General features: G+C 41.2%; 1 protein-coding gene across 2 annotated transcripts; it reads right to left on the minus strand.

Moving 5' to 3' along the window:
- Nucleotides 1-635: 635 nt before the first annotated feature.
- On the minus strand, nt 636-22,665 carry EXD1 (exonuclease 3'-5' domain containing 1). 2 transcript variants are annotated; one of them, XM_065686526.1, is made up of 11 exons: nt 22,482-22,665; nt 21,944-22,012; nt 19,909-19,960; nt 18,520-18,647; nt 16,600-16,667; nt 15,612-15,698; nt 14,434-14,538; nt 14,234-14,314; nt 10,920-11,063; nt 6,255-6,446; nt 636-2,601 (listed from the first exon to the last, which is right to left on the minus strand). In XM_065686526.1, the coding sequence occupies exons 1-11, from the start codon at nt 22,606-22,608 to the stop codon at nt 2,407-2,409; spliced, it is 1,248 nt and encodes a 415-aa protein (XP_065542598.1). In that variant the 5' UTR covers nt 22,609-22,665; the 3' UTR covers nt 636-2,406. The 2 variants fall into 2 exon arrangements, with proteins under 2 accessions (XP_065542598.1, XP_065542599.1); XM_065686527.1 differs by lacking the exons at nt 21,944-22,012; nt 22,482-22,665 and adding an exon at nt 20,051-20,084.
- Between the last annotated feature and the right edge of the window lie 74 nt (nt 22,666-22,739).

A 22,739-nucleotide genomic window follows, 5' to 3' on the forward strand; every position in this document is an offset into this window, starting at 1 on the left:
CAATTCCAATATATTTCTTTATGCCATTCCCAAAAGAGAACTAGGCAAAGCCACAGCTATGTGTACCCAGGCAGGTTTTGCTACTTAAAGCAAGACAGTGGCACAGATTCAGTGATGCTGTCCAATTCCTGTCTGGAAATCCTTATTCCATCATAATATGGTTCCAGCTAGAGATTTGCTTCTTGGAAGAAGCTGAGAATGCAGCTCAGTCTCTCACTGAGAATGGAGCCTTCAGCAATTCGTTTGTTTCCTGCAGAGAGGCACTCTAGACCACTCTTCTACATTCCAAACCTGACACCTTCACATCCTTACTCCTCTTCCCTCCCTCCTTCCATTGTCTGATACATCACAGTTTCCTCTCTCTCTCTCCTAATAAGAGTGGGTGGCCCCAGATGATTTCAGTTGTGGGAATACAGCGTAAGTGCTCTTGAGCAGTCTGGCTCTGAAGAGCCTGTATGGGGTATCGTGCCGTACCTTGCTGCTTTGTGATAGCACTTCACTGCTTGGAAGAACCTTGCTCCAGATGAATGCGAAGACCTCCAGTGCTGGAGAAGGGCTCAATCCACCGCCAGCATCTCCTCACAGACCAAATGAAACACAGGCTCAATCTCCAAATTAAAAGTTGTAGGACAAACTCTTTTCAAACCTGTTTTTATTCTAAAGTGAACTGAGACAATGGAACTGTACACTTTGATTACAGAATACTGTTAAGGGTTTAAAAACAAATGTAGAAAAATGTACTGACAAAGAGCAAACCCTGGAAGTTATACCAATTTTTCTGACACTCCTTGTAGTAAGCAAGTATTTTCAAAGAAGAGACATATTTAAATACTGCTGGTCTAAGTACTGTCTTTGAAGAGGAAAAATAAACCAAATCAAAACAAAACCCACCAAAAAAACTAAGGCACATTTCCGCTAACATTATTCAAGAGAAATTAACACAGATCAGAAGCATCTGGTCACAACAGTTTACATCCAAAGAAAACCATCTCAAATAGACTTTATATGTACTCACACACAGCCATCGTATCCCTTGCAACCTGGTGTCATTACTAGTACCACACGTGCAGATTGCTCTGGGGCTGCAGTCTGGTGGGGACAGTGACTGTCATCTCTTCCCTCTTCCACTCTTCCTTATTTTATGTTGCTCACCAGTGTTCACCAATACTCACAAGCCACAACCCTGAGAACAAAACCTTCTTTATACTGCAGGGGTTCCCCACCCTGTCTGAAGCATCTGAATGGCAAAACATGCCGTATTTTTAATGTATTTAAATACATAACTGTGTATAAGTTCATTTCAAAACCACAGAAGTTTCAACAATCTTGTGCTTGCAAGTCAAATACAGGAATATGCCCCTTTCCCCTTCCTCCCCCCCAAAATAATTCCAAGACTCAGGCATGGCCTACATTAGTTATGTGACAGAATACCCATTGGAAGAGCTTTACTTTTGGTAATACCAGTGTTGTGGTTTAACAAAACAAGGGTACTGGAAATAAACTGGTTTTGCCTTGATATCTAATTTTACTTTGGGGGGGAGAGGGTGCTATTTGTTAAAACTAATTTAACTGCTTCCTCTCCCTCCCCCTTTACACACACTTGTCTATCTCCATACCACATTAGTGTTACAGTCTTACCCAGAGGAGTTTGATAGAGCAGTGCTGACAGACAACACTCTCCTGTAACCTTCAGTGGGAAGCTTCTTTTCCCAACCTAAAATAATTCTGACTTGGCAGAAAAGTCCTTTTGATTAGTATAACCTTGGTTTTGCCAGCACAGTAGTTCATTAGGGTGTGATCTTTTTCACTCTATGTTGTACACCTGTGCCAAGAGACTTATCTGTATGGAAACCAAGCCCACATGGGATGGCCAGAAGGTTTTTTAATCTTTCCAAGCCAACTCTTTCTAATCTCAATGAACAGGCCTCTTACAACCTCCCCTGTTTACATGTCTGGATTGAATAAGAGTTTTTACATGCCTACAACAGGCAACGAAAGAACCAATACAATTTAAGACATTGGTCTGATAAAGCAAGAAAACCAAAAGTCACTGTTTTAAAAATCAAAAATAGCTCTTGAAAAAGTGGATCTCAAAAGTAAACCCAGAGAAGAAGAGCAAGACACAGAAGGAATTTCCTTCAAAAGAAAGACTATTATTTCCATTCAACAATGGGTTTACCCATCATTGTAAAGAGGAACTTTGTTTGACCCTTCTGCTTGGGGGATAGCCCCTTTTTTCATTTGGATGTCTTCAAACACCCAGTTTAAGCCTATCAAGTCACTTGTTCAGCCAGCTTGAGGCCGGCTTAAGGTTCTTTCAAAGATTTACCTCTTTATTTTGATTTTTCAAGCTTCTCTTGACAAAGTACATCCCGATTGTAGAAGGATGCAAGATGGGACACCCCTTTATTTGTGGGAGAGTGATCTGTCTCTGTAGTTTCCATCCTCCTGTGGGTTGTTTCTCTTTTTGAATTCCATGGGAGCTGGTCTGACCAAAAGACCATCCTTGTTCATTTTGTAGTTTCTGACTGCTCTCTCTTTTCGCAGTGCCTGGATATCTAAGAGCTGACGCAGCTCCTTTGGCAGCTCCATGCAAGTGGGCTGATAAGGAAACAGGAAAAGAAAGAGAAAAGAAGTAAAATCAGTACATATGCCTACACATGCTCTACTTCTGTTAGTACCAGATAAGATCTCCCTCTGTAATTAGCCAATGAAACAGAACAATCATCTCTTAATAGATCTGGAATATTATACCAACTACCTGCTTACACAAACAATACCTCAGGGGGAAAAAAAGTCGTCCGTCCCCCCCCCCCTTTCTTTTAAGGGCAACCTAAAGGGAAAAATATTAGACTTGCATTTATTGTTTACTCCTTTATTATGAAGATCTTCAAGATTTAAGTAATAATTCACATATGGGGGGTGTTAGATGTCTCCTGAGAAACCTTTTGCACAATGAAGTTGTTGTAAACCCCCGAAAGAGGCATAACCAGTTCATGTTTCCTTGTAGGAAAGCTTTCCCAGCTTTTCATTTAAAACTACAGTATTCTATCCTAAGGGTAAAAGAAAACCTTTTGTAGAAGAAGCCAACATAGTTAACAGATCATTGAAACAGCTGCTTAGGAAGTATGTAAAAAAAGACACACTCCTTGATTTGGTCCTGAGCAGGGCATGGGATATTTTTCAAGATACTGCATTCAAAGATCTGCTCCTCAACAAGGACTGCAGTGCTGACCATCTTTGTAGGAACAGCAAAATCCACAATTGTGAACAGCTGTAGAAAGGGGAATTACACAAATAAGGAAGCTTGATAAAAAAATAATACGAGGCAGCCAAGCAAATTCAATCCTAGCAGGTAGCATGGAGACAACTTCAGGACAACATACAAGCAGCATAGGGTAAATGTGACCTAACAGCAAAAAAAAAAAAAAAACACAGAAAAAGTGAAAAGAAATTGGCAGGACTACAGATTAGGGGAATAGAGACTAAGAAGTCAGCATCCTTCAGGAAAGTAAAGCCCCATCCAAGTGAAGAAAATAGTAAGGATGAAGTTACAGAAGATAACCAAAGGGTGAGCCAGAATAACTTTATTAATATTTAACAAAAATATAACAACTAATAAATAAAGCACAAAATGTCAACCATTGCTGCAGGGTCAAGCAATGATCAGAATACAAAAGCAGCGCAATAAAAACCTGAACAACAGAAGCTGAAAAAGCTGAACTAGTAACTATCGTATCTTATCTTGTCTGAAATCTGCCTTGATACCCAGGGATTGGAAGATAGTAAATGTTTAGAGAAGGTCCCAGGAAAGATACAGGAAGTAGCATAATGGTAAGTCAGAAATCTATATGAGCATACTGGTAGAAACACTAAGAACAGAATGAGTGGATACACAGATATAATGCACTGGAAAAGACTTACCAGAGCATTTGTAAATGGAAGACGTTGCCTCACAAAACGTGCATCTAGAAGTGTGCACAGATCCAGAGGAAGGCTAAATAATTCGGGCAGGACTACAGAAAACCAGCAGACCAAGCGCTTGAAAACACCCCACCTTCAGTTCTGTTTAACCAGGAGAATGTGCATCCAGCTTCCTAACTGCTACAGTATCTTACAGTGAGAGGTAATCCATGCCCTAAACCATTTAAAGTGAAGTTGTATGGCCATAAAGATAAGCATATGTTGTGTGCAGTCCCACGTCACCTGCCAACCAGGAAAATTCCTGGTTCAGACACCTGATTATATTTAGACACAGAGGACAAAGTTTATGCCATCACATGTCATGAAGGTGTTAGCTGGTTATTATACACTGCACCACACCTCATCTGCTGCAGCTTTACCTTAAGTGCATTGGGAAATCAAGCATCAACTCCGCTGCACACGGGTGTTGTTTTCTCTCTGTTTTGTTTTTTTTTCCTTAAAACAGATTTAGCTGAACTCAGACATGCAAAGGATTCCCTTAAAGTTAACTTTCATTGCTTATCCAGTGAAGAAACTGAAGTAACAGACCAGATTTAACTAAACCAAACTCCATATTTGGAGTTTGAACATGTATGGCAAGCAGATTTTCAATGAGATAGAAGATACTTTCATTAGTGTGATCTTCTCACACTTTCATTAGTGTGATCTTCTCACACTTTCATTAGTGTGGTCTTCTCACAAGATACAGAAACAATGATTAATAGGGAAATGATGCTGAAAATGGCTACTTTTACTATCCACACTACAAGATTTCTAAAGCAACTGCAGGAAGTATGATTATCAGATGTGGTACCAAACAGATCTTAAGAATGCCATTTGAAATGCTCAGGATCAGATTAATTCCTTGGCTAATCTTATGGAATAAATGGATTTACAGAAGGTCTGACTTCAGCAACCTGAGTACCACTTACAGAACTTCTACAAATAGCCCAATGCAAACCAGAATTTGTACGCTTTTCACTTTAACAGACTGTTCTTTTTCCTGTGTCATACCTACTTTTGCATGCGTTCCACATGGGAAATGCAGATGTCAAGCTAATTTTTTTCCATGAACTATGAACAGCTTCTTTTTTTTTTTTTCCTTTTGGCAGCTCTCCTCTAAAAAGAAAAGGTTTTCAAATATGACCTCTTCTCTGCCTTCTATGAAGCAACTATGACCTCTTGTGGTTATCTAAACTAATCTAAATCCTTAGTAACGGAATTTACTGCTCTGAGCCCTTAAGTAATTCCCAAAGGATTCAAGTCTATGCTTGAGTGCTTTGGTAAATGAGGGCAAAGAAGAAAACAGTTTCTTTCAATGAAGGTAAACCTGCATTCTTTTTTCCTAATACATATTTTGAGCCATTTACAACTGCAAAAATGAGGCAGTAACAAGATTCGATCAGGTTAGTTCAGTCTCAGTGATGAATGAGGATGTCTGACCATTCACTTTTCACCCAAATTTAATGCCAGCAGTGTCTTACATAGTTATTGCAAGCCCCAAGATTACTTCATTGAGAAGACAGAAAACCCCCACACCAATAGCACTGCTTCTTTCCATCAGTGCAAGTAATCATCTCCTTTATCATCACCACCACCTCCCCCATATTAAAAATTAACAAGCAATTACACAAGAGTCACTCCAAGGTGTCTGGACATGCAGCACTACTGGTTCTGTGTAACCAACGATGAAAAGTAATTGATTTTATTTATTTTTTAAGATAACACAGTTGAGAATAAATTACAAAGACAAAATAACTCAGAGATGCTTCCACAGAAATAAAAATCTTTGGCCAACAAGAGATAACATTACTGAGAAACAGCCAGTATATGAGAAATAGCTCCGCAGTAAAGATAACAGAATAGGACAAAAACAGAACAAGATTTGGGGACTAAATGTTACTACCAAAACAAAACAACTCCAGCAGCTCCAGGCACCAACATTTCACAACTGCCTATCCCTCTTCATGCCCTTCACACATACATGGTCCCTGTTGAGCTCAGAGGTTCTTAGCCTGAGATGAGAGTGAACAGAGGGCACGTGCCCATGCCCATGCCTTAACACCTGCAGGTCACCATCCACAATACCCTGTGCTAATGGACATAAAATGCAGCTAAGTAGATACAGACATCATCACATTTGCTGCTGCACACAGGAAATGAGCTATGTGGCATCAAGTAGGGTGCGCAGTTGAAGAAAAGGAAGCTGCTGTAGCTAGATCCTCCAGAGTGCATCCATCAAAGACTTGGATCAACTCACTAACTAGAGACACAAGCAAAGATTTACCTACCTTTGTGCTCCAAAGGTGATCTCCAGACCCAGAGCGATAAGTATTCAAGTAATCATGTACTACAGCTGTTAAGTCAGACATCAAGTTCTCCATTAGAGATGAGTGAAGCAGCAAAAGGTGCATAGCCTTCAGAGCAAGTGCTTTAAGCAGCGAAGGTGGAAAGGGTCTCAGGAACCATATGTCAGGATTTTCCTGTGTTTCCCAATGCAAATGAAAACAGTTATTCAAGTAGCAAAAAACAGAGCAAAGCTTTTCATCACACTCTTCTGCAGTTTACAACACATCTCCCAGTGCTGATCCCTATTTTAAGTGCTACTGAATGCTTGCAGCTTCCAAGGCCATCTACGTACAAAGCCTGCGTATGTTAGAAAACAGGGAGTTTGGGAGGTGGTATTGCTTCCTTAAGAAAAAAACCACCAACAAACCAAAACCCAACACACACCTATTAGAGCATTTAATACTAAATTCTCTCTCACCCATCTGAAACAAGGCTGGATTCCTAAGAGCTGAGCTGAAAGATCTAAAGGGAAAAACCCTCCCATTAAGGAAGCCAGGGAAGCAGCTGGGGATAGTGTCTTCAGCCATCACAACTGAAACCAGAACAATATGAAAATAAGTCCCAGTTAAGCACTGCAAGAGTGATTTACACTGGTGTACTTACTACATACATATTACATGGTCATTTTCCACTTCTAGTCTTCAGACCAATAGAAGGATTTGGTCTGGTAAACTAATGAAGGCTCAGATTTGCCATACAGAATTCTCTACATTGAGGTTTTGAGAGTCACTATTATAGTTCCAAAACTTACATAAAATTAAAAGATGTGTTCAAATTAGAGGTTTCACTGAGTAGCTGTTGGAGCAATAGTGATTAACATTTAATCCAGGCTTTTGAGAAAGGTTTTGAGTCTATGACCAGGCAATGTAAAACCACACAGATTTACTCAGGAAGTTACAAGGCCAGTGTGAAAGGAGAAAAAAAATGATCTGGTAGGAAAGAAAATAGTTTCTATTCAGAAAAGAAATCCTGCATATATAGTGGGGTCTCTTGTTTGCTCCTCTCATGCTATGGGCATTTGTATAGAGGCATCTGAGCCGAGCTCCAAATGAAGCCGGCTCATTGGCTGGAGTAGCTGGAATATCTCCAGATTGCTCCAAGTATTTATTATAGGTGTTGGCAACTGACTGGGTGTGTTGGGATGGAATGATGTCCCCCTCCCCCAACATATCTAGTTTAAAGCATCCTTGACCAGTCTAGCAAGCCTCCCGCCAAAAACACTCTTCATCAGACCAGCTCCACCAGCCCCCAGTAGACCTGGCCTACAAACTTGGGTCCCGTGTTCAAGACACCCAAACCCCTGACTATGACACCACCCTTCTAACCATTTATTAACCTGGCCAATCCTCGTAGCTTTTTTAAGGTACTCCCCTGTATCCTGGAGAATTGATGAAAAGACAATCTGAGCTCCAGAGCCCCTAACCACCTCTCCCAGGGCTCTGTAGTCCTTCTTTATGTTCTCCAGGCTACTACTATCTATATCACTAGCACCCACATGGATCACTAGAAGTGGGTAATAGTCCATGGGACTTACTAGAGCAGGCAGCCTCTCTGCAACGTAAGTATACTTATGCAATGTAAGTATACTCATGAAGTATCTAGTTCCCATATTTCGTAGCTTCCTTGGAACTCTGTCTCCTGCCCCCCATCCCAGAAAAGCAATTAAAAACCCAGCAAAAGAGATGCCACAACTGGCACTGGCATATTTATATATTATTTAACTAATTTGATACCCTTCTATGATACCCTCTAATGGATGAAGGGAAGGCAGCAAATGTAGTTTTTCTGGATTTTAGTAAGGCTTTTAATACTGTCCCTCAGAGCATCCGTCTGCACAAGTTGCCCAAGTGAATATCCTGGTTTCAGCTGGGATAGAGTTAATTTTCTTCCTAGTAGCCAGTACAGTGCTGTGTTCTGGCTTTGGTCTGAGAGCAATGCTGATTACACACTGATGGTTTAGTTGTTGCTCAGTAGCACTTACCCTGATCAAGGACTTTTCAGTCTCTCATGCTGTGCCAGTGAGGGGCACAAGAAGCCAGGAGGAAGTAGAGAGGACACCTGACCCAAACTAGCCAAAGGGGTATCCCATACCACAGAACATCATGCCCAGTGTATAAACTGTGGGGAATTGGCTGGAAAGGGCTAACTGTTGCTCAGGGACAGGCTGGGCATCGGTCAGAGGAGGTGAGCAATTGTACTGTTCAACACATTTTTCTTGGGGAGGTGAACTGTGGCAAGTTCAATACATTTATCAATGATCTGGATGAAGGCGTTGAGTGCACTATTAGCAAGTTTGCTGACAATACCAAAGTGGGAGGGGTCAGACAGACTGGAGCATTGGACTATGATTAATGGGCTAAAATTTTAACTAGTCAAAATGTCAGATTTTTCATTTAGGATGGATAACACTGGTGTGTTATCCTAAAGGATTTCTCCAAGTTCTGTTGCAATATGAAAGAAATTTTAGGGTAAAATGCAGCTGCTACTTCTAGAAAGGACTGCAGTTAACATGCACAGAATCTACCCTACAGTAGTTCCCCAGGCAACCCTGTGACCTTGGCATATGCCAAGGTAAACTGAATAGAGAGTGGAGCAGAGTGAAGACATCGCAGCCAGGCTCTGTTACACTCCAGATAGTGAAGAGACCATGTACTGATAAGGCACCTCACAAACAAGGATTGTCAAGTGAGAGATTTTCACAAATGTGTATGACTAGAGCCACTGGAGCTCCATGGCATCTATCTACACTCTATAATCACATAGTTAAAATTCCATAGGTGTTTAGTTAAGAAACTGAAATTTGCATTACTGTGGAAGAGCCTGAACAGATGACAATGGCCTCTTAATGGGTCAGGAGACCTGAGAAACAACAGTGATTTATGAGAACTGATAGCTGGAGAGGCTTTGGCCTTGTGGGCAGACTAGGAAAAACAAGACCGAAGAAAAACAGAACTGAGGAAAATAAAACTGAGAAAAACAAGCTTAATGAACCTCTAATCAAGAAAAGACCATCCTTGAAGTCTGCTACATCCTGACAACATCTGGACAATTGTCAAAATACGTTTTTCATGAGTGAGGAGAAACATGATTAAATGTCATTCTGGTGAACTATCCCCCTTATAATTTTGTTTCAATACAAAAATCACATCTAGAGGTTAAAAGACCCCTGCCCAGGTTGGGAGAGCCTCCCCTGACCATACATAGCTAGGCATTAGTTATGTACTCCTTATGCAAATTAGTTGACCAATTAAGGATTGTGTAATCCTTATGCAAATTAGTTGTCCAATTGGTAAATGGTGGAAGGGTTACAGGCAGTTACTTATTTGAATTAAACTATATAAATATGCAAAACTAGGGGGAGGTGATTATCTGCTGCATTCAGCATTGGTGCAGCCTCACCTGGAGTTTTGTGTGCAGTTCTGGGCCTCACAATTTAAGAATCTTAGAATCACAGAATGGTTTTGGGTTGGAAGGGACCTTTAAGCTCATCCAGTTCCAACCCCAGCCACGTGCAGGGACACCTTCCACTAGAGCAGGTTGTTCCAAGCCCCGTCCAACCTGGCCTTGAACACTGCCAGAGATGGGGCAGCCACAACAAAAGAAGGATGTGAAGGTTCCTGAATGCATCCAAAGGAAAGCAACAAAGCTCGTGAAAGGGCTGGAAGGAATATACTATTAAGCAGTGGCCTGTGGGCTTGTCTAGCTTGGAGAAAAGGAGGCTGAGAGGTGACCTCACTGCTCTTTACAGCTTCCTGAGGAGGGGAAGTGGAGGGGGAGGTGCTGATCTCATCTCCCTGGTATCCAGGGATATGACACGTGGGAATTGTTCAAAGCTTCACCAGGGGAGGTTTAGACTGGACATTAGGAAGCATTTCTTTACCGAGAGAGTGGTCAAACACTGCAACAAGCTTCTTAGAGAGGTGGTCAATGCCCCAAGTCTATTAGAGTTCAAAAGGCATTTGGCATTAATAACATGCTTTAACTTGGTCAGCCCTGAATAGGGAGTTGGACTGCAAGAATCAAACAATTCTTGTACATCCCTTGCAATTGAAATAGTCTATTTATCAAGCTTATGTTCCCTAAATCTTAGGAGCTCATGGCCCATTAAATTTTCCTTTGCTTGTCCCCATCCAAAAGATTAACAAAACCAAAGACAATAGAGAATAATGATTTGGCAAATGCTGCTGAACTGCACAGGCAAGAAAAAATTCACCAGTCTCATTTTTTCATTCTAAGAGTGCTGGCAATAAAAGCTTCCCCTTTCCTTACTTGACTTGGGATTCATTTTAACCAACTTGTTCTGTTGTTTCAAAATTCACCAAATACATTAAGATATATTTTACCCAAGTTATATATATCCTCTGTTGTATAACAAGAACCTCTATTTGTGGTTCTTCAATACCTCAGTTTCAAATGAGCTATTAGAAAATACCAGCATAAGCACTGATGCCAACTAAAGCTTGCATGTCTCCCAAGCCAGTGTTAAACAATGTCCTTAACCACAGCTATCAGACCACTGCATAGTACCATGTGCTTAAAAACACCCAACAAACATCTCAAGATGGGAAAAACACAGCTCACAGTTGAGTCTTCACTCAATCACTCACTGAAGCCATCTGCTGCCTGCAGTTCATGATGGCATCCCATTTGGAAGGTATCTTCAAGTGCTCCATCAAACACTCCTCTAACATGTAGACACGGTGTGGAAGAAAGCCACCTGTTTCCATTGAGAACTGCAGAACATCAGCAACCTGTGATGAGAGAGATCAATATGCCATGACCAGTGTCTGTTAACCTGAAGCAAAGAATGTGGAAGTTTTACAGTGGGAATGCATATTAGAAGTACTGCAAAAAAATTAATCCTGTTTTTGACTGCATATAGATGCACATCTAGTAAACTGACTCCTTTGGCAGCACCCACTCAGCCCCTGCAATAGTGACCACAGAATTGTAACTGGCCTTTTCTGGGCTCCTATAGTAATAAGAAATTCCAAGACCCATTCCTAACTTGTCTATAAGATCTTGCAGGTGAGAGGGAATCTCTTCATGTTCAGTACCAAAGGCAAACAAGCTGGTATGATTTATTAATGACTAAAGCTGCCTCTGAGACATCAGCTAAATAGCTAACTGCTGCTTTCTCTGGAGAGAAGCCATGTATTTGCCAAGCTTATTAGAAGAAAGTGCTAAGCCAATCCATTCACTGAATTTCCAAGGAATAAAAGATTTTATGAAGGTACTATGAAGAAATGCAAAATGTAAAAGTGTCACAAGTAGAACAATCAATTTTGGACTAAGGAAAGAAATGTTGGACCTCCTATGCTCTGTGATAGGGCAGAGAATCTAGGGCTGCCTATATTTCTGCTGGGCTGACTACACTGCTGCAGTCCAAAGAAGTCTAAAACCACCAGGTGAAAAGGGGCAGGAAACACACCTGGGGAAAGAATCTGCAACAATTCAAACTGATGAGTTAACTGAAGAGAAGAAAATGGAGAAGGCCCAGGAAAAAGCTGGACTTCACTGGATTATAAACACAATCAACCATGTCAAGAAGAAGTCTCTATCACTCATTACTGAACAGTCCTTTATATTGTACTTCTGACCACTAATACTTTCTCTGGCTTTTCACTCTCAGTGGCAAAATGCAGATGAAGAGAAACCTCAAGAAAGACCTTCTCAAAGCAAGAAGTTAATTTTATTCCAAGTCAAACTAAAGATGATGTTCAAATTTATGGAAAGGTATTCCACTCTTCTAGATGGTTAGAGAGAGCATTTCTAGTAAAAAAAAAAAAAACAAACATCAACACTTTCCAGACAAGGAGAAAAAAGACTTAAATATTTAAACAAAAGTGAAAGCATCTTTGTGATCAATATTTATAAAAATACTCATCTGAATGAACAAGGTTATAGAATAAACTTGCCCACAATGAAAATAGAGTTTTAGCTTTCACTGTGAAGTTTCGTCCAAAGTCACTGCATGCTCATGGTTTGGATTCAAGGACAGAAAAATTACAGCACACTAAAAAGTAGTGCATGTGGAATCAGTGACTTCTTCACTTGTATGTTTCATGATTGAACCTTGCATGGACCTCTGTCTCATGGAAAATCTATAGCTACCAAATTTTCCTTACTCTTTCAGCACACGCCTCTAGGAAGAATTGTACTATTTCCCTTGGTAGTACACAGATTTGCAAACAACAGCATTTTACAAAAGGCAGTGATTTCAGAGTCTGGGAATGCTCTAGTCTCATGATGCAGGGTAGAAGTGTCCCAGAAGGCCATGTTAGGGATGCAAGCACTGACAACAGCCAGTTGCCTGGTCACTACGTGGCTTTTTAGGCTGCTGTAACCCAACAAGGTTCATGCCCCTTCTCCCTCCCAGGCAGTCAAATGTGAAATGGCAGTACCAGACTTCCACAAACATTATAATTCAAAGTTAGTTCAACAGGTGATGCTCAAGTACTATAAGAACATCAAAGGGGCAGACAGTGAACTTCAGAAACCTTTCACTGTCATCATCTACATGTCAATTATATTAGGTTACTTACTGCAAGGAATAAACAGTTGCAGCAACTGGCCAAAACCAGGGATAAGTAACACTTTTCAAATGATGCAGGTGGGATCCCATCTGCACTACAGTTTTTCATTCCATTGCTCTGTTTCTTAGAGTCTCACTTGTGCACACAGCCTGTTCCAATTTTAACAACACTAGGAAGCTGTCTCTAAGAAGCACTTCAAAAAGACCATCTGTGAGAGTTTGCTCAGAGGTATCTTCCAGTTACTTGGTCCAGCAGTAGAAGACAAGACAGCTTAATTCCACAGTATCAGGTACACTGCAGGGGAGCCACAACCAGACTACTTCACTAGCTTACTAACATCAGAAGTAGGATTCAGGCCAATGAATCAGAGTAATTGAATCTAAGTCTAGAGATTATCACTGCAAGGAAATCACGCATGTCAGCTTATACAAGACAGCAGAACAATGAGTGCAATTCTGTGTACTTTGGACATGAGGTTGGATAGCTCTGGTTAGTTATTTCCACTGATCCAGTTACATTCTAGCCAGTCCAGTTGAGAGCATTGGTGGGAATTTTCACCCCTACACTTTTCATGCAGTCAAGACTTAACAATGATACTGACTGATATTTCATCTGTAATGGAATAACATAATTTTTGGTGGCAAAAAGCCTAAGATCAGCAAGGGACTGAAAGAAACCTCTGCTCTATAAAGTTTACTACATAGCCTAGATTAGGGCCTTGAAGTGCTACTATATGCAGTCATATCTATGACATGAAAAGTCAGTATATACCCGAGGACAAGTCATACATAAATGCGTGCAACATATCCTTATCAACTGGAAAGATCATAGCCATGATGTTATTTTTTTTCCTCTAATTCTCCTGTTAGTCACACATTAACTACCACAACTTCCAGGGCCTGCACCAGCAAAAACAGACTTTTGTGGTAACCTGGCCTGTTCTCTCACTTTAACCACTGCTTTTATTATCAGGTGCTTGCAAGTGCTGGATACCTGTAGCCTGAATCTGCTTCTACATCTGAAAGGTGTAGAAAGAGTAACAAAGAATATAAAGCAAAAGCTGACCTGGCTTCTGTTTAAGTCACAGTAGCCTCAGATTGTGCCAAATCTAAGCAAGACCAGCTAATACATCTTAACCCCCCTCCCCCATCAAACTTGCTGCTAATATTACATATTAACTATTTTTTAAAATGGGCCTACAAAAGACTAACACCATCATCCTTGCCTGCTGGTTCTTTTTAGCTAGAAAAAAAACACTACAGTTACATGGCTCCACAACTGTCACATTCTAGTAATGTTAAATCTTCTCTGAGAGAATGCCCTAAACAAGGCGGAAGTTTCTCCTGTTGCAACTTTTGTTCCCAACCAGAATATTCTGAGGGTACCTGTGTATCAAAGACGTTGAAGAGGAGAACACCATACTGGTGGAAAAGGCAGTCTGAGATCCAGCGGCAATCATGCATGACCTGAAGCAAGAATGAGCTGTCAGGCAAACCCGTGTCCAACTGCAGCTTTTTTGGTGCAGCTAGATCATTACGGATGTATATGACCTCTACCACCACAAACATCCTTACTCACCCCTTACCTTCAAGATGTTTTTATCTTCCAGCAACATTTGTAATCCATTTTTGAAAGCCTGTGGTCCCAGAAGGAAGATATCAAATAGAAAAATGCGTCTCTTTGATGCTATCTAAAACAAATTCAGTTGCAGAGAAAATGAGTGAGGGACAGAACAACAAAGGATGTGAAAGTAGAAGAAAGTGTACTGTTACCCACAAGCCATAACTCCTGCATAGAGGTTGTTGGGGAGATCAGGTTTAGTTTCCTTAATGCTAATTCATAGACAAGTCTTGCTTTTTCCAGAGATGCTCAGAGACTCGCAATAGAAAGAATGTGCCTGTAGTCTATTATACAAGTTAAATACAGCATTCTGAGACATATAAAGAGCAAACACTATGCACAGTACTTAAAATAAATTCCTACACCTATTATGGTGACATTCTTAAAGAAACCACTTCCAACAAAATTCTTGTGCCCATGACATTCCTTTCATTGTCAAAGACCACTACCAAGAAAATAAAGAACATAATTTTCCATCCTAGCATTTGAAACAGGATCTAAAATTTAGGTTTTGCCTATGTTCAGATTCATAATAGTTTCATAAAGGCTGTCATTTGAAAGTGATTTAGCCATACCAAAGCAATCATTTTGTGGACATTTCTGCATAAACAAGTTAAGTTTGAAGGATGAACTCCTGGACAAGTTTTTTGTTTGACTAAACACTCACTTTAAAACCTATTTAAATATAAACTAAGACAATTTTAAGCTAACATATTAAGCTACTCCCCTTTCAGTCCCTTTCTTTTCAGATATTGATAATATTGCAGCTAATTAAGATACATGCATCTTTAGATGGATTTTACTCCTTCAATTACATTGGTGTTGTGATTAGGCCTTGCAGTTTTTCAACAGCTGTACTAGTATAATACCTCTACCTGTGTACACGTTTATAAAGATGGCAAACCAAATATGCTACTCTGCTATATACAAATGTATATAGTACATACAAGTTTAGTAATTTGCTTATTGCCTTATAATGGCCTAATTCTTTCCATAACAGGTATTTTACTAAATGCCTGATCTGTCTTGAAGAACATCATATCTAAAAACATTCACATAAGTCTTAAGCACAGGCTAATCCCCAGATCTTTCTCAGTTATGCCTTCGTTTAGTGGCACATATTGGGAAATACCTGCCTCTTACCTCAAGCCATGAGAGTTTTCCGTAACGACACAAATTAACACCTTCTGCTCCTATACTGACCACACACTGCTGTTTTAGGTGCAGCACCTAATGAAAAAAAAGCCGGGGTAAAGTAAGTAGTGCGAGAGAATGACAGAGGGGCAAATTGTAAACCTAGTACTTTCACAGACATAAAAGGTCTTCAGACAATTAAGATAAAGCCATGTGTAACACACAAGTAAAAAGCATAAACAGAAAGTAAAAAATCAGCTTCTTTTTCAAGTGACAGTTCATTTCCTCTGTAAGAAGAGAAAGCTCTTCCTGTGGCAAAGTGCTTCTTCCTCTGTATGTGCAACAGATTTACCATACTAAGAGCCCAACTCCCAACTGATGTTACTGCAAGACAAAAATGGCATGGAGGACCATAGCATTGCCAGTACACTTCAGGATCTAAAAAATGTTATTAAACAGAATAAAAATATCTGTCATTGGCAATGAGTTTGGAAACAAAACCTTTCTACCACATCTGCTTATGGCATACATGATTTAAGAAACAAGTCCAGGCATGTCTGAAGTTCCAAACACCTACAAAAACAATGCAATCAATTCCCTCTCCAAATGCCAACAAGTCCTCATGTTGTTCTCTTCCTAAGCAAAATAATTACATAGTAATAGTGACCCTTCACCTCAGTTACTGGTGATACAGTCTAAAAAATGGCAACCAACACACACTGATGCAGATTCACAATCACCCACTGCAAACTCACATTCGCTTCCTCCTTCCACCATCTACACACACTTTAAAAGTATTTTGATGCCACCAGAGATACCATTTCTACTTGACTTAAAGAAGCCAGTTACTACCTATTGCTCAAATTTCACTACAGTCTGCAAAAGTGATTTCCAGCATAAGAGGTGCTGAAAGCAGTGCTCACAATCCTGTCACCTAATGGAACTGAACAGGCTTAGAAGTCATATATGCTGCATAACAGCTTTTATCAATACTTACTGCTGGGCCAAATTTCTCTTGGAAAGAATCAATAACTGTGTACTCCACATTCTCTTCTTCCTTCTTCTCTAAAAGGAAGAAAAAAGAAATCATTAGATGCTTCCTCTACTCGAGGGAACTTTGCACAGGGTATGTACTTCAGGTGTATAATCACAGAATCACAGAATCACAGAATCCCAAGGGTTGGAAGGGACCTAAAAAGATCATCTAGTCCAACCCCCCTGCAAGAGCAGGGTAACCTACAGTACATCACACAGGAACTTGTCCAGGCGGGCCTTGAATATCTCCAGTGTAGGAGACTCCACAACCCCCCTGGGCAGCCTGTTCCAGTGCTCTGTCACTCTTACAGTAAAGAAGTTCTTCCTGATGTTAACGTGGAACTTCCTATGCTCCAGTTTACACCCATTGCCCCTTGTCCTACCACTGGATATCACTGAAAAAAGCCTAGCTCCATCATCCTGACACCTACCCTTCACATATTTGTAAACATTGATGAGGTCACCCCTCAGTCTCCTCTTTTGCAAGCTAAAGAGACCCAGCTCCCTCAGCCTCTCCTCATAAGGGAGATGTTCCACTCCCTTAATCATCTTTGTGGCTCTGCGCTGGACTCCTTCAAGCAATTCCCTGTCCTTCTTGAACAGAGGGGCCCAGAACTGGACGCAATATTCCAGATGCGGCCTCACCAAGGCTGAGTAGAGGGGGAGGAGAACCTCTCTTGACCTACTAACCACTCCCTTTCTAATGCACCCTAAGATGCCATTCACTCTCCTAGTTTAGCTGTTTGGATATTTTCCCCCTCTGCCTCCTGAACACACCCAAAGAGGTTACTGAACCATCTGATTCAGATATGTACAGTCTAGAGCATGACCCAAAATTCTGGTTTTTGACACAAAGACTGGCTGTTTAGAAGTGAGTTGCAGCATTACTTCTTGTTTTTATGCTGCATAAAGGAAACAAAAAAGTTTCCATTTAAAAAATTACATCTGGGGGTTTTGGGGGGTTGTTTTTTTTGTTTTTTTTTTTTTGAAGAAGGACCTAATTCCCAGGCTTGTCCAGGGAAGGAAAAAAATTAGAACAAAGACAAAACCAACAGACAGTGCCACATAGAACACAGGTAGCTAAGTGGCAAGGAGTTAGAGAGAATTTAATCCAGATTTTAGTATTTTAAACACCTGCTTTACAATGTCTAATGAACAGGCAAAGAAGGAGTCTCTTAAAAGATTCTCCCTTCTCCTTAGGTAAGTTGGAAACGTTAATAATAAACTCTAAAATAATAGTAAATTTAATGATGATAAGAACAAATGTTCAAAAGCTCCCCCAGATCACATTGACCCTTGCTTATTTTCTGCCCCACTACTCAGGTAAATGCAGCTGACCTTCCTTCAGCCTATGTGGGTCTTGCACTCTTATCACAGCTCTATGAGAACAGAAGGAGCTGATCACGTTTTGCGTCTGTACATGTATATTTGTATACAGCAGGAAGCACACAACAAAATCAATGCAATCACATGACAGCCAGCACAAAACCAAAGAGCAGTAGTCTTAGTGAGCATTGAGTTACCTATCATGCCACATACATTTCAGGAACAAGTCTAAGATTAAAATAATCACGAGAGGAATGCTTACTGGCTAAAGCACTTTGATTTCCCCAAAAGTTGTGCTGCTCAGCCACTTCTACAGTTGATGACAGCTACAGGATAAACATTCTAGGAAGCAGATGAGTTTCCTTCTGATATTGTGAACATTTCTGCAGGCAAAGAGCATGTCTGCCAATAAAAAGCTCTGTACCTATCTTTCCGTGACCACTGTACTTTCAGAACACATCCTGTTCTAGTACAGGCAAACCAAGAGATGACAGCCTCTGGGAAAGATGTTGTCTGACACAGACTAACTGCATTGCTTGACTAATATCCACATTACCTGAGAGGGAGCATTTTACCCTGTTAGAGGCTCCGAGTTGGCTCTCTACAGAAACAGGAGAACTACATGATCCACAACCTACTGGTCCTGTGTCTGCTTGTTTGTTCCCTTCAACAGCTGAAGTGCACCTGCATGAACAAGGCAACCATACATAGAGCAGATGTCAAAACATTGCACATTCCACCAGCATGGACATTTTAATAAAGAAAATTATTTCTTCCACTGCCATCTGCTTGTGACCAGACAATGAGCTGCTGCATATGATGCAATGTCCTTGTCCAGTGTGCATGGTTCATAAAGATCTTGAAGCTACCCAACAATAAGCTTATCTTGCACAAAATGGCCTTTATTTCTCATAAAATTTCATATTTATTCTGAAAGTAAAAGGTGAAAGCAGAACCCAAATAGATGTTTACTGTTAAGGTCAGCAATGGTTTCAAGGGAAGAGAGTTCCTGAACTGACTACAAGAACCACACAATTTAAATATTTGTGAGTCTATCACACTGAATCAGTAATATTTGATCCATTAATTACTGTAATTGAAGGGTTATTTTACAAGTTCACCAATACATAAAGCACTTATATCTGAAATTTTATTGTAATTGAATGGGAGTTATTAAATTATATAATTTTCATTATATTGATATAAACCCATCCCATTATTATTACAGAGCTCAAATTATACATATATATTTCAGTAGAATAAAAAATTAAAAAAGCCTTTCTGATGAGCCTTCATATATAGCTGAAGAATCTTCTACCTAAAAATGTATATTTAAAGGATTATCACAGAAATCTAATTCTGAGGTGACCATATTCAAGTATGTGTGAATGCAGGCTTACTTAACAGGGAGAAAGAAGACAGCAGCAAACAAGAAGATTGCTGCTAATCGAATTCTATGTGCCTTTTAACTATATTTTAAGGACTATTCAGTAGACAACACTTAATTCCTACTTCTTTTAATAGAAAGAATAAACTATTCAAATGTGCTCTTATGAGAAGACTCAAACCAAAGCCGTCTAGGAGCATGGGTCAGGAGGAGTCTGAACCATATTTTTACCAGCTTCCCAAAGTCACATTTATATATGATTTGAGAGCATCCGTGTAAGTCTAACCTTCCCTGTGCAATTGTCCTGGAACTGTTCCATCACAGAAGAACTGATTATGGGAAATCCTCCCTGAAACCACAAGCTGACAAGGAAACAAACTAAGCAAATTCTTCTACACTGGAGGTCTTCCACTAACCACCTCTGTAAAGCAGAGAAATACAAACTTAGCACAGGTGAGTCTGAACATCAGTATTATGCTAAATACAAGTGGTGGCTCCCTTAGCAAGTGCATCCCACCTCTTCTGCTACCACGAAAGGAAGGAAACTCTTCAACATACTCGGAGAACACTGTTGTTCCTTTCCCTGAATCTGGCTCATCCAGCGGTTCCACTGCAATAGAAAAAAACAATTTATACTGTAGTGCTGACAAGCACTTGTTATCTCCCCCTCCAAAAAAAGGGAACCATAACTGATACTTACCACCACAGGACATGGCCATACATGCAAAAAAAAAAAAAACCCAATAAACTGAACTCAAAGTATAGTTTAAATGGTTTAAAAATCACTCTGATGTACAAATCTATATAAAATAACTTCCATGGATAGCCTAGGCAAGGTGCATTACAGAATACTACCAGTTAAAACCAAGACTAATGGTTTAGCATCTCACCAAACAAAGTCAGTATCAAACAACAAATAATTACTTGAAAGACTACAATATTACTTTGAAGGTACAAGAAAAAAGGTAGAATGGAGTCAGTTAATCACTTGGTAAGTCCAGTCACTGCTTTCTAGCTACTTTCCCCTCAGAACTTTGCTCTTTATCCCCAGATAAAGGCAGATGTCAACAGAAACACACAGGACTTTCATACACTGAAACGTTTTTCTTAACGAATTCCATATTCTTATCACTAGTGAACCACAAAAAGAGGTTCAGATAAATAGACCATTTAATAGGGATGCTTTTGCTTGTGTAAGTAAAAAGAACTTTAAGCAACTTCACTTGCCAGCAGCACATTAATGAAAGTCTTGCATGTATAAGAACATACACAATGAATGTAACTTGCCTTCAGGATATAAACATGGGATGCGTTCATCTCAACTGATTACCTTCAGAGGGGTTACTTTTATTAGTGGTCTTGTTGGATTTTATTAATTATTTAACTAATAAGCTTTAGCGCAGTACCGTCACTAGACCTTAGAATCATAGAGTCATAGAATCATTAGGGCTGGAAAGGACCTTAAGATCATCTAGTTCTAAACCCCCTGCCATGGGCAGGGACACCTCACACTAAACCATCTCACACAAGGCTCTGACCAACCTGGACTTGAACACTGCCAGGGATGGAGCATTCACAACTTCCTTGGGCAACCCATTCCAGTGCCTCACCACCCTTACAGTAAAGAACTTCTTCCTTATATCCAATCTAAACTTCCCCTGTTTTAACCTGTTACCCCTTGTCCTGTCACTACAGTCCCTAATGAATAGTCCCTCGCCAGCATCCCTATAGGCCCCCTTCAGGTACTGGAAGGCTGCTATGAGGTCTCCATGCAGCCTTCTGCAGGCTAAACAGCCCCAGTTCTCTCAGCCTACCTTCATACAGGAGGTGCTCCAGCCCCTGATCATCCTCGTGGCCTCCTCTGGACTTGTTTCAACAGTTCCATGTCCTTTTTATGTTGAAGACACCAGAACTGCATGCAATACTCCAGGTGAGGTTTCACAAGAGCAGAGCAGAGGGGCAGGATCACCTCCTTTGACCTGCTGGTCACACTCCTTTTGATGCAGCCCAGGATGCGGTTGGCTTTCTGGGCTGCGAGCTCACACTGAAGCTGGCTCATGTTCATTTTCTCATCGACCAGCACCCCCAAGTCCTTCTCTGCAGGGCCGCTCTGAATCTCTTCTCTGCCCAACCTGTAGATGTGCCTGGGATTGCTCTCATTCAGGTGTAGGACCTTGCACTTGTCATGGTTGAACTTCATGAGGTTGGCATCAGCCCACCTCACAAGCATGTCAAGGTCCCTCTGGATGGCATCCCTTCCCTCCAGCGTATCAACAGAACCACACAGCTGGGTGTCATCAGCAAACTTGCTGAGGGCGCACTCAATCCCACTGCCCATGTCACCGACAAAGACTTTGAACAAGACCGGTCCCAACACAGATCCCTGAGGGACACCACTCGTTACCTTCACAGAGTTGGGAATGACTATTACAACTGGGGGACAAAAGTAGTGTAGTTTATATAACACTCGAATTCCTACTGATTTTAGAAGAGAGATGTGCAACTGAAGAATTCAGTGACCAAACAGTGGATTTAAATGAACTAAGAGCATGCACAATTCCTGTGCCCCAAAATGCAGTAAGAGAAGCCTCACCATTTATTATTTCAGGGCTAAAAAAAAACTTTATTCCTGGACTGCTTCTGCCAGTTTCCAAGTTCTTAACTGAAATGACAAAAAGACATACATCAAGTTCCACTTCCACTGTTTGGGAGCAGCTTATCATTTGCAAAGCAAAGCAAGAACACAGGACCGGGTAATACTATTAACTACGGAAAACAAACAAAAACAAGCAAATCAATAAATGAGCTGTTTTCTGCATCAGCTCTCCCAGTCTACAGAAAGTTTCTGTAGAAACACTGCATCGAGCAGGACACAGCTCAGGGCTGCTACAGCCGCACAGCCTCACACCTGAGCTCACAGGCAGCTGCTACCAATTCCTACTTCAGGCTTCGTTTACCCCAACGCTGAGACTTCCCGTGCCACAGCAGCGCCCTCCCCTCCGCGGCCAGGCTCAAAGCACGGGGCCCGCCCGCGTTTCCTTCATCCCCCTCCTCTCCTCACTCAGGCGGCCCAAGGCACCCTAAGGGCGGGCGAAGCACGGCCCTGCCCATACGCCGCGGCCGGCCCCGACCTGTCCGCAAGAGGAGGCTCCGGTCGGGGTTCACGTGGTGCAGCACCCCTTGGAAGACACCACATTTTAAGGTGACTTTAACGACCCTGCCCAGCAGAGGAGTGAAGGCCTCGCTGCTGAGGGCCATGGCGCAGCCCGAGCCGGCGCAGCAGCAACTCCCCCGGCAGGCCGCCAACAACACCAAGCGCTGCCCTGCCTGAGGTACCACACCGAGACCACGCCCCGGGGGCGGGACCGTCGTAGCCCACAGCCAATCAC

This window comes from Lathamus discolor, chromosome 6, assembly GCF_037157495.1.
Source record: "Lathamus discolor isolate bLatDis1 chromosome 6, bLatDis1.hap1, whole genome shotgun sequence".
NCBI classification, from domain to species: Eukaryota; Metazoa; Chordata; class Aves; order Psittaciformes; family Psittacidae; genus Lathamus; species Lathamus discolor.